Raw genomic sequence first — 13,324 nt, 5'->3', positions numbered from 1 at the left:
CCTCCTTAGGGAGTTATTAAGATCTAAATTTATTTCAACGGAGAGGGAAAATTGTTGACTTTTGTGAAGTAACAAATGGAAGAGTTGAGATGTGGATTCTTACACGCAGGCAGAATGGTGAATGTTACACAGTGTGTAGTGGTCACTCAAACCATCCAATGATAGGTCATAAGCCCTGTAAATGCCTAGACTTTCACACTTGCTTCTCAAAAACGTTTTCCCTTTCTATTGCAATAAAAATAGATATTCTTTAGTTCAAAATTAATCTTGAGGAGATACAAGTAAGGAATTATCAATTTAATCATGTGTAGGATATGGAACAGTGTTGAAATCCCCATTCAAAAACATGTCTAGTTTTCATTTTGATACTTTATTTTCAACATCCATTATTGCTTGGATAACTTACAACAATTTATTAATTATGCCCGCCTCATGGTGAATTGGTCAGCACGTTTGCCTACCATGCAAGAGGTCTCGGGTTTGATTCCCGATGTTGAAATGAAATTTTTATTTTAAAAAAGTGCTTTTACACTAGAATACTTCATAGTCCCTGGACTGGTACCTGAAGCGTTAAGACTGACCGGACTCATCTTACCTTCACATAGCAAAAATGGTCAATATACGCTGCATTTGTACCAATGCAGTGCCCTATGCACCATTAAGTGTGGAAAGGGAATGATGATGATATTTTTTTCATACCTGTAGTGTATACTATGTATACCCAAGTCCTGGAATTATTAGTCCATTAAGTATTTAATAATAATTTAAGTAAATTGCTGTACTGAAAAAATGCATTATTAACATTTTATAAAGAACATAAGAGTCCATAAATAAAAAACCCCCAGAAGTTGAGAATAAATTGGAAAGTAATTTTTGGCAAACATACTGTTTTTTATACACGGAGACTTTGCGCACAACTATTAATTCGATGGCTTGAATTCATATGCCATTTGCGCAAGGACCGTAGATTTAACTAACTGGCTGTGTTAATAAATTACAAAATTGACTTTTTTTAATTGGTTATTTATATTATCATAGTTAACAAGTTAGTAAAATCGAATTTGTTTCATTGAAACTTTACACTATGAATTCAAAATAACTAAGCTATACACATCAATATAATTATTATAAAATTTTGATTAAATATCATATTCTATATCAACATTATAAATAATGATTAACAACTGCCCCTCAACATTTAATCACCATACATTTCAAAGAAATCTGAAAATAATTTCCCAGTTGATAAAATTTGAAATACTGTAAAAATCTTAGATTAGATAAAATTCAACTTCAATTTTGATTCTACTCATTTAATACTTTAAGAAGCCGTAAACATTGAGAAGAATGAGCATTTGATTAATGAGTATAAATAACCCGATCTACTTATTTCAGGTAATGATTTTATTACATAAATATGTATATGAACATGTCAATAATTTGTCAAGCGAAATGCGGGAATAGTGATATATAGCTTAAATTCATCAATACGATGAATTCCAATAATATACAAGTAATAATTTGGTGTATCTTAAGAACGCCATCTTTAAAATTTCGGATCTCGTTTAAAAAATGTCAAGTAGATGTTAAAATTTGCCCATATCGATAAATGTTTGGAATGGTAATGGATCATCAATTTCAGAAATATGTTCACATTCTAAAGTTTCATTATCTGCGCAATCATGCTTGCAAACCACTTGCTCAGGTCTGTCATTCACCGGGGACTGATCATTTATAGTATGCATTACTTGCTCAGATTTGCAGTTTTCTGGAGATTGATTTACAGGATAAACCACTTGTTCAGACTTGTCATTCTCCGAGCATTGATAATTTATATGACAAACAATTTGTTTAGACCTGTCATCCACTGGAAACTGAATATTTACAGGACAAACCACTTGCATAAAGCTTTCATTCACTGGAGACAGGTTATTTATAGGATGAACCACTTGCTCAAACCTGTCATCCACCGGAGACCGATTGTTTACAGGACAAACTACTTGCTTAGAGTGGTTATTCATTGCAGATTGATCTTTTACAGGATAAATAACTTTAGAGCTGTCACTCACTACAGACTGGTTGTTAATCAGATAAACCACTTGCTTAGAGATGTTAATTACTGGAGACTGATTGTTAATAGGATAAACCATATGCTCAGACCTGTCATTAACTGAAGGCTGATTGCTTAAAAGACAATACTCTTGATTAGGCCTGTCAACCGCTGGAGACTGATAATTTATAGGATAAACCACTTTCTCAGATGTGTCATTTACTGGATATGGATTATTTACAGCACAATCATGAGCATCGATGTTCCAAGAACTCTGATCAAAATGAACACTCGAATCACCGAAATCATCGAACAAAATCTCTTTAGAGAAAGAAGATAATTTGAAGAAATCTTTTTTATTATTAAGAGTCGGGTACATCTGCAAATCTTTGAGTTTTAATTGTGGTATAATACTGAGCGACGGCTTGTCCTCTACAGTAACATTCAAGATCCTTTCACTGACATTTTCGTGCAAGTTGGGAAAACCACTTTCTTCATCCAATGAAATATCTTGGGATGGAACAAAAATGGACATTTGCGGCCTTGAAGTAGATTTGACTAAATGCTCGGGGCGAAGTGCCCCTTATTGAGTGTAAGTACCGGCATCCATGCCCCCTTCTTCCTCCAATTTTGTCAGGAACTTGACTACTCTGTATTGTTCCTCAGTTTGCCTTGCCATGTCGATCAATCCAAGAAGTTTCTTTATGCCTATAAAGACTCTGCAAAGGATAAAAAATATCGAGGGATTAAAATATTAAGTAATTGATGCGTATTATATTATAATATGTGTAAATTTTTTCTCTTGTGATCTTTTATAGTAAAAATCATTTTTGTTTCTTCTTCAGTTATTTGCATCAAAATAAATTCATTTAAAGTCATTAATTAACATCACAATATTTTTTTAAAGAAGATGCTACACTTAAAATATTTTCGAGCATAAAGAAATAGAAAAGCGATTTGCTTATGAGTGTTGATAAATTGAAAGTGATGGTTTTTGAAAGGGATGAAAATATAACTAAATGTGAGATCAGTGTGAACGGAGATATTCTGAATCAGGTAGAAGAATTTTTGTATCTGGGAAGTATGTTTACTAGGGATGGAAAGACCAAGATATTGAAAGGAGGGTGAGTGCCGGGAGGAGGGTGAACAATGCACTAAAATCCACTTTGGCAAACAAATGTTTATCGCAGGAGGCTAAACTAGCAGTTCACAACGGAGTTCTAGTGCCAATTCTAATGTATGGGAGCGAAGTATGGAATTGGAAAAATGATGATAAAAGTAGGTTGAATGCTGTCGAAATGCGATCCCTCAGGCGAATGTGTGGGAAAACGATGTATGATAGGTGCACAAATTTCGAGATCCGCGAGTGTGTAAGGCTGTGACATGCATTATCGACAGAATCAAGAAAGGGGTGCTGCGTTGGTTTGGACATGTAGAGAGAATGGACAGCGAAAGAACGGCTAAAAGGATCTATGATGTGATTGTTGATGGATGCATAAAACGAGGAAGACCGAGAAAGACATGGCACGATCAAGTCCATCAAATACTTGAAGATGGACATGTCAAAAGTAGGAATAATCGACGTGCGTGCATGAGAAGATGTATGAATGTAGAGGAAGCGAGGCCTGTATGCCAAGATAGAGTGATATGGCATTCTATCCTCTCTGCCTACCCCTACGGAGAAACAGCGTGATGGTTTGTTGTTAAGAAATATTCTAGTGTATTTTGTATGCGAGATTCAAATCTTTAATATCTGTTACATTGACATAGAACCATAATACAATTCTAGTTTTAAATTTATCAGTTATTTAATCTAGAACATCAAGGATTTACAAAAAGTTATTTTTCTTCCGAAACAATAACGATTCAATTTAATAACTTGTTATTCTTTTCTTTTTTTCTTACTATTATTTGTGTATATATATGTATATCTGTGCGGATTTAAGTATGAATATGTATTATTTTATGTATATTTTTTAGACACCATAAGTATATATTAAATCATGAATATGAATGCCTCGACACGGGTTGTGCCCAGTGAGGTATTCATATTTAAAAAAAAGTGTTATGTAAAACGTGAAATAAAAATAAATAAATATTTAAAACTTGAAAATCCCTTCTCGTTATATTGATGTAGGTATGTTTAATTTTTTTTTATTTCTTTTGAATTTTTACACAACAATTGATGTGAAGGTATGTACAATTATGTATAAAATAAATAATACACTGACACTCCGGAACGTGCCTGTGGGCCAGTGGCTACATCCATAAATAAAATTAAAATTATATTGAATGTACCTATTGTATAAACATTTTCATTTGTAAACTAGGTATTTGTATTTTATATTGGATTAAATAAATAAATGAATAAAAATTAGCTCTTTTAGATTTCTATAACTAATTGAGATTATCCTGTTATTTTATGGAATAAAACATGAGGTTGAATACAATGATTAATAATAGATTGTTTTATACTTACTTATGGCCTTGTATATGTCGTTGTATATTTTTCAAATCTTTTTTAGAAAATACATCTGACTCCTCAAGAACGGAGATTATATGATCACATTGGGACAAATTGGGAACATGTAACACAGCGGTAAAAGCAGAGAGCAACTCCATGTCTTCCAGTGTTTGCCTAAAGAAAAGAATTAATATCACATATTATCTGAAATTTAATAACTTAGAATTGAGTTTTAATCGATGAGTATTTTAAATAAGTTTTACCTTCTGCTGCTTGTGCAAAGGACCAGCAATTTCCTTCCTTTAGGTGGTTGTTTCTTCAGCAGAACCAAAAGTGCTTGCAGAGTTAAGTTACTGTAGCGTGGTCCAATAGAACCATAATCCAGTAGACGCTCAATATTGTCTACCAGAATACATGAAAGTGTTGAGCGGTACGCATCATCGAATACCTAAAATAAAGAGGCAGAACATAATTACATTTAGTATTATGATTTTGGTTATCATAGATAAATGATCTAATATTGCAAAGATCATAACTCCATTAATATGAGCTTATTTGTGAATACATAGACAATATTTACATATGTGTGTATTTATTTGACTATTTTTCATAAAGTATTTTTAAATATAAATAAAGTTACATCAAAGGTTTTAAAGCTGATTGATGTCAAAGTTATTTTTAGTTTTTAGTTAGTTTAGTTAAGCCCACTTGCTTTAATTTACTCAATATACATATATTATTATAATCTATTTTTATTATTAGTGAAAATAATACATATAATATACCATAGCAGAGCCAATATTACCATATTATGGTAATATTGGCTCTGCACCATTCAGCCATTTTACATACATAATAAGAACAGTAAAAAAGCATATTATATACCTTTCTGATTTGAAGACATTTTGCATTCTCGGTAAATCCAACCATCTCTTCTGGAGAACATACTTTGACAAATGGGAAATCGGATTTTTTGGCAAGTTCTGCGGCCAAAGCAGTCTTTCCTGAGTTGGGTGGACCCTCCAACAGAATTGATACCAAACCTTAAAATAATTATGATATTTATACACACGAATGAATGAAATCTTCACTGATAGTTATGTTCTTGGTGATTTTAGTGTTTGAGGTTTGATTGTTTTGGTAAAAAGTTAGATTATTGGTGTTGTTATAATATTAGCGACATTCATGGTGGACGTTGCATTGGAATATAGAACTAATTTGAAATAGTAATAAAATTACCACTGGATTCCGGGGCTTGCGCTTGCTGTATGTAAAGTGCGCCATCTTCTAAAATAGAAGAAACAGGTGTTCCCCAGTTTATGATTCCTCTGGAGAGGAAATGTTCTAAAGCCTCTGCTGCAGTTCCGAATGCCTGTAATATAAAACATATTCGTAAGTAAAATATCTAAATAATAAATTAAGCAGCAAATGAAATGAAATGATTTCTTACTGGTTTAATATCATTCTCCAAAGCGTGTAAGAAATCTGAACGATTGACAAATAGTTTCTCCATTGCTTGAGGATCCAATTCAACTTTGCTTGCAGCTTTAATCAATCGATTCATGGCAGTTGATTGAGCCGCTCTTACTAAACCCTCTAACTCAGCACCGGAGAAGTTTTTAGTTAGTGTGGCTAATTCCTGTAAGTGAACATGTAAACAATTAAGTGTTTTTATACAAAATTAATGACAAATATGATGATAAAAACACAAGAGAAAAAAAAGTAACCTTATTATCAACATCAGCATTAATTTTTTTGAATTCCCTCATTCTTTTGGTGTGAATGTTTAAGATTTGGAATCTCCCTTCTTCATTGGGCAAGCCGATCTCCATTTGGACTTCTAACCTTCCGGGTCTCATGAGAGCTTCATCAATCATGTCTTTTCTGTTGGTCATTCCAATAACCAGAATATTGTTCAACTGTTCGACACCTGTAATGCAAATAATATTTTTGGTACACAATTATATTAAAATATTTTAATATAAAATTAAAATAACTACACAAAGAGAAATACGAAACAAGAAACGAAAGTATAATCCCACATACCATCAATCTTAGCAAGAAGTTGGTTGACAACAGTATCATGAACTCCAGTATTTCCTCCAACTGAACCTCTGGCTTTACAAATGGCATCAATTTCATCAAAAATAATTATGTGCAAACCACTATTGGGACCGCACTGTTGGATAAAATATACATTTGTAAAAATAAAAAATATGGCGATAAAACTATTGGAGAGAATAAGTCAAAATGTATATTACCCGTTTTTCTTCTTCCTCAGCATCAGCAAAAAGACGTCGTACATTGGCCTCACTCTCTCCTACATACTTGTCTAATATTTGAGGTCCATTGACAATTTTGGGTTCACGAGCATTTAGCATTTGACCAATTTGTCTGGCCATCAAAGTTTTTCCTGTGCCAGGAGGGCCGAACAGCAAAATACCCTTTACATGTTTGCATCCTAAATTATAAGCAAAAAATAATTTATATCTCTAAAATTTATTTTATAAAGATTTGAAGCACATGGTTCTTAGCTCACCTAGTTGTTCCACAATTTCAGGTGGGAAAACTCTTGATGCAAAAGCTCTTCGGAATATAGCATTAAACTCTTTGTCCAAACCTCCTATTCCCATCTTGCCGAAATCCCAATCGGGATTTATAATAGATTGCCTCGGTTGAACACTGTTTTGAAAAAAAAAAATTAGAAATACTTAAAAATAAAAAACTATTTCAGAACAAAATGTAATTTTAACATACTTTAAAAATTTTATTGTATTTACCATCTTCATAAAATTGTTTTAAAAATGTCATAAAACTTGTTCATTACCTTTTTGCTTTACCAGTCAGATTGAGTGAGGAGTTTTCTGCCTTGTCAAACTGAACACAAGCATCAGGAAGACATCTTCCCACTCGAACACGACGTGGGGCAGCATCTGCTCCTGACTTCAGAGCCGCCAAGTCGACAGCTGCAACATAACTTTAATGTACTTCTCGAATACTAATTAATTGAAAAACATACAAATGAAAAACTAAAATTAATATGAATATTTCATTATGTAATAAAGTTATATTTTTAAAAATAAAGGTAAAATATATACAGTCAAATTTGGTTATTACGATCACGGAAATAGCAAGATCTTGGATGTAATGAGGAAAGATTCGTTAATATTTTGTTTCATGGTTTTCTCCATACATTTATTTACTGTTATAACAAGCTACTTCTCGGACATACCGAACAAAAATACTGTCCACATTTGAGCACTTTTACAAAAGCGTAAAACCGTAAACAAAAGTGATATTTCCCTATTTGGAGTAAACTGTTGTTATGTTAGGTTTATTTTTGAGCCTTGAAAAATGAACAGTAACGTTTCAAAACCAGTCGACATATTAAATTAATTTTGATTTTTAACAGAATTAATGTGGAGGTAAATTACAATTACAGTAAACTTTTGTTGTGTGCTCAGGGCCGGTTAGTTTAAATATGGATGAAACTATAAAATACTAATGACAAGATTAAAAATATAGTATTATATATACATAAAGCTACAACGCACCAAACGACAAATAAGTTGACAACTTTCCATACACTAAAATTACATACCTTCTAGTGCCTTGACAACTAAAGACAAGATTTTTTTGTCTTGGAAACTGAATGCCAACTGTTGACCCACTGTAAATATTTGACCCGAAAATTGAGCTAGAAAATCTCGTGCCATTTGTTCGGAATCATACGGTTCAGTTGAAGTTCTATAAAAAAACAAATTAAAATTTATAATATTCAACTATTAATAATATTTTAACTTTGATCTAAATAAATTTTGGACATAAATATTTGATATAAATAATTTTTTAAACTAGAAAATACAGATAAAAAGTATATTAAATATAAAGAAATGTATTAGGGAAATGGGATTTTTTTTTCAGAACAGTTCACACAAAAACAAACAGCAATAAAAGATAACTAAATTGAATAGGATTTGCTTACGTTTTCTTAGACATAAAATCAGCCTCAAGCACAATTGAACATAAGCAATCAGCTGAACTTGCTGGAAATGGCTTAACTTCAATTATCTGTAAAAAAAAAATGAGGTTTTCAATTCCACTGAATAAAAAAAAAAAAATTGTACATTAAATCAGTTTTATTTGGTAGTTTTGTTTGAAGCTCTGTCAACATTTGTGGAACATTTTGATAGTGCTGTTTTCCTGTACCTATGGTCAAAGTTAACTACATATATATTGAAATGATTTTACAATCTATTGATCGTAAAGATTAGAATCATAAAATCATTCCAAACCAGATGAATTCCAACGAAAAAGAGAAGTAAATAGTGCTAGCATTTTTTTTATTTACAACATTGATCACATGAGCATGGACTATATTTAGTAACTTTCATAATATTATGTCTTTTATACCTGTTTAATCGAGAGTGTGGCCCATTTTCTCTGAGGAGCAGAGAAACCAATGGTTTCTCTTTCGACACCAGCATTGAAACGAATAGTAAAAACAAAATGTTGGGATGGTCCAGTAGAAACTTCGATGTGCCTGAAAAAAATATTTTTAAACTCTTTTTATAGACTTTTGAACCAAATTCCAAACAATGATGACAGGGAAAAAATTACTAGTGCAGATCAGGCCAAATTTTTTTTTTCTTTGAAACATATCATTTGCATTACTTACAGTCCAAAGAAAGATTTTTTTAAATCTGATTGTTTTTGGTACTTTATTTAAGCAGTTAAAGTTTTAATTTACTTTACATGAATTTGACATGTATTTCAAATACAAATAATTTAAAAAGATTGTAAAAAAACATTAGTTTGATAAAAATATATTTTATTATTCATGATAAAAAATCTTGTTTTGTAGATTGGTGGTAACGCATGCTAATTTCTATTAATTTTGAATATGTTAGAACCCGCAATCAAGAGTAAAAGATGCTTTAGTAAAATTTTAAAAAAACTATGAAAATAAAGGGGCTCTATAATTTTAGTAAACAAAATAATAACTTTTAGTAATCAATTTATTTTATTTAACTATTCTTTTAGAATCGGGGGAAACATTTCACATTATTTTGAAACATGTCCTAAATATTTGAATAAACAAAATTTTACTTTTAACATTTATCCTACAAGTAACATTTAAAATAAAAAACTATTTTTTACCTATTTGGCATGATCCACTCATCAATCCGTGTGCAACCCACATCCATTATCCATTTTCTGATAGCAATTCAATAGTGAGACTACTCACAAATTGTCAATATGGACAATGGAAGTAGGTTTTACACTTGAATCGGGAAGTAGACCGATTCTCTGACCGAATGCTGTAGTAATGAATAGTGAAAATGTATGATGAGGAAGTTCAGTGGTTTTTTTTTATTTGTTAACTATCAAACTCAGCCAAAAAATATTTTTATGAATCGTATTATCGTCGCTATGATTTTTAAATTTTTTGTAATTACTCCGCCCGTGACGTCACTAGTCGTCGTTTGTGAGTTATCCCAAATTTTGAAAAGAGAATCTCGTACGTATGAACACAAAGTAAACATGGCTTTCCGGAAACCAGAAATATATCAAAACACATAATTGATTGCCTGTTCTAAACAGCTGTTCACTAGAACTGTGACGTTTTAAAGCAGTTCATTTGCTTTGGTGTTCAATTAAAATTAAACTGCTTTAATTTTTACCGCGTGTAAGAAAACATTTTTTATATCCGATTTCCCGTAACACTGAAATTCCTCATTCAGATTTTAATTTGAGTGGCTAACTTGACATCGCTGCTGAAGTCATCTGGGTGGGCAAAAGCACAGTTTGTGATTGCCAGGTCATCTGACGGACAACGTTCTGCACGCATCCGCTGTGGAAAATTAAATAATATTTTTACTAAAATATGGTGAAAATTTAAGACATTTTCATTTATAAATTTGTGTAAACCCATTTTAATACGTCAACCGGCTAAACGTCGACCAGTTTCTCATCCCCCTAATTCTAGTAACTTAGAATTCCATGCATCACTTATAAAAAAGGTGTCTCAAAACCTACTTGAATTTAATTTTCTTTTCTTTTCAATTTAAAATATGGACACGGAGGTTACGTGTGGAACACAACATCCGACAAATGCCCGCCTTGGCTTTGTTGGCAAATGTTTACCCTTTTCACTAAATTTGCATTATTTCTGCCGCAGTATGGCGGGTTACACCCTCTTGTTGAAACTAAATGTCATCAAGATCAATTTCATCCAACGCAGGCCACAAAAAGTTAGTTAACATGTCGCGATAACGAAGACCACTGACGGTAACTGCATTGCCGGTTGTATTCTCAAAAAAATACAGGCTGAAGATTACGCAAAAAAAATTTAAAAATTGATTATTATGACAAAAATAACTTTAAAAATACATTATTTACTGCTTTAGAACAAGGAAGCTATCCCTAGTTAGGCAGTTTAGAGGACTCACCAGCAAAAACAAATTATATGTATGTATTTATGTCTAGTATACTTTCAGGGCTGATGACCTGTCTATGGATGATTTAAGCTCCTTCATACTATATGTATGAACATCGATATTTATCATATAATATTCATGACATCATATTTTTAAGGTGTTTTAATGACGTCACCATTTTATTTTTAAATGTTCAACAATAATTTTTAGCAAAATGAGACAATATAAAATGTAACTTATTCAAAATTGTTGACATTAATCATATTGACGTTATTTCACAATAAAAGGTTACTGTGTTTTTGAACTATTTAACGCGGTATAAGTACACATTATATTGAAATAAATATATATTAGTGTACTATATATATATATATATATATATAATATATGTCCACCGTTAAAATGACATAGAATAATAATATTAAGGATTCAACAACTGTCGATATGATTTTTGTGTTCACAAGATTATTGAGAATAACATAATGTCGCATATATTTGTTATTCGAAAGATATTAATTTCGTCATCGATTCTACATTATGGATTATGTCAAAACAATAAGTCAATGTTTTTTTTATAAAATAATTATGTTTATTCACTCTCAATATAATAAAACTAAATACGAAAATTACACGTGATGTAATGGAAATTAGTAGTTATTTAGCCGTAATGTGTGTATTAAAATATCTTACCATCGCTGACATATTTGTGTTTTTCTTCAAATGACAAACAAGATTCCTCACCCTTCAAAGCAAAGAATCCGCAATGCGGGAGCACAGATTATATAGTACAAGTAGCGGGAGAATCAATATAGTGACATTTGGGCCTTACGCTTGCAACACTATCCGCGAGCATGCGCGTGGAAATATTTTTTAAATGGACAAAGACCCTACTTCTGAGACAAAATTCGGGGCAATTAGAAAAAGAGATATATATTTTTAAAACCTAAATAAAGGATTGTAGAAGAGTGTACTTTTTTATTTATTATTCTAGGTTATTTTTAAAATTTTGTTACTTTAAAACTATTGAAAGGCAAATATTTTTTAGTTTGTAGTTTAATTCTTTAGATTTTTTTAGTCGCGAGAAAGATTATTTCACATGTGTCAATGTTAAGTCAAAGACAATTAATGCCGCACCATTTATTAAAACAATCAATATCCTGTTGAAAAAGAAGACAATCATAATAAGTTTAAGTATCTTGTTGTCATCACCAAAACGCCAGAATTTTGTATTTTGAAAAACATTGATAATATCATTTATAAAAATATTAAATAATAATGGAGCAAGGTGGGCTCCTTGAGGCACTCCAGAAGTAACAGTGATTGCAGAATACAATAAATTATTGATTTGAATAAACTGTTTTCTTTCACTTAGGGAAGACCTGAGAAAAGATAATAAAGTATCTCTTATACCAATGGCTTGTAATTTAGCCAGAAGAATTATTGTTATTGTTCCAAAAAATGAATAAATAACACGTTAGAATGCCGCACCCGTAGTGATAATGTACGTTTGCACCTTAGAGTAATAATACGCCACTGGCTAATAGTCGCCCATGACAAAAACCATTCTATGATTATCAACCACGAAGTTAGCAACAGTTTACAGCAATACAACGGGCCGTAGGTACTCAGGTCTAGAATTGCAAGCGCAAACCGAAACCGTCTGTTAAACTAAAAACTTAACCCAAAATTAGGAACGCTTTTGTTCTATGCAATAGAGCTAAAGGACTTCTCTAGTGAATTATTACTCTGAGGTTTGCACTCTCTTTTCGGTGGCGGTGGGTAGAAGTTCAATTTTATTTATAATTTAGAAAGAATAACATATTGCAAGTGATATACTTATGGACACAAATAAAACTAACCATTATCGAGTCTATAACCAACTATAACTGTCCATATTATGCGAGTTACAAACACCTAATAAAAACAAACATTATACGTGTTCAATTTTGCTTCCAACGTTTTTGTCCGAAATTTGAGGCCTTATTGTAAAAGAATGCTTATATATTTATGATTCGAAGTATTGTCCTTCGTTGGCCACTACTTTTTCCCATCTTTCGGGCAATGTACGAATCCCACGTTGAAAAAACTGGTCATCTTTTGAAGCGATCCACGAATCGATCCAAATTTTTACTTCTTTATAAGACTGGAGGTGCTGGTCAGCATTGTGGCATTGATCGAAACTAGTGATAGTCAGAGGGAGCAACGTCTGGAGGATATGGCGAGTGGGGTAGGTCTCTCCCTGGGCGTATTGTAAAATCGTCATTTTCAATCGAGAATAACCATGTTTCTACGAGGTTATGTTGACAGACGCCCAGGTTTATTGCACGAGGTGTATTATCTATTTATTTCGACCACTACTTACAGCTAAAG

The 13,324-nt window shown here is 32.0% G+C and overlaps 1 protein-coding gene across 1 annotated transcript; it reads right to left on the bottom strand.

Moving 5' to 3' along the window:
- Positions 1 to 2,390: 2,390 nt before the first annotated feature.
- comt (comatose) lies at positions 2,391 to 11,719 on the bottom strand. Its single transcript, XM_088227072.1, has 16 exons — positions 11,645 to 11,719; positions 10,280 to 10,368; positions 8,928 to 9,057; positions 8,500 to 8,585; positions 8,116 to 8,261; positions 7,342 to 7,480; positions 7,054 to 7,196; positions 6,776 to 6,975; positions 6,561 to 6,693; positions 6,242 to 6,444; positions 5,965 to 6,153; positions 5,754 to 5,886; positions 5,400 to 5,557; positions 4,778 to 4,962; positions 4,530 to 4,688; positions 2,391 to 2,769 (listed from the first exon to the last, which is right to left on the bottom strand). Exons 1-16 carry the CDS (start codon positions 11,654 to 11,656, stop codon positions 2,634 to 2,636), a joined length of 2,241 nt encoding a protein of 746 aa, XP_088083198.1. The 5' UTR covers positions 11,657 to 11,719; the 3' UTR covers positions 2,391 to 2,633.
- Positions 11,720 to 13,324: the final 1,605 nt, after the last annotated feature.

The sequence above is a fragment of the Micrasema longulum genome, unplaced genomic scaffold (assembly GCF_059751315.1).
Source record: "Micrasema longulum isolate JH-2025_06_02 unplaced genomic scaffold, ASM5975131v1 h1tg000487l, whole genome shotgun sequence".
NCBI classification, from domain to species: domain Eukaryota; kingdom Metazoa; phylum Arthropoda; class Insecta; order Trichoptera; family Brachycentridae; genus Micrasema; species Micrasema longulum.
The sequence above is the reverse complement of the archived record's forward strand: the minus strand, read 5'-3'. Positions and strand labels throughout refer to the sequence as shown.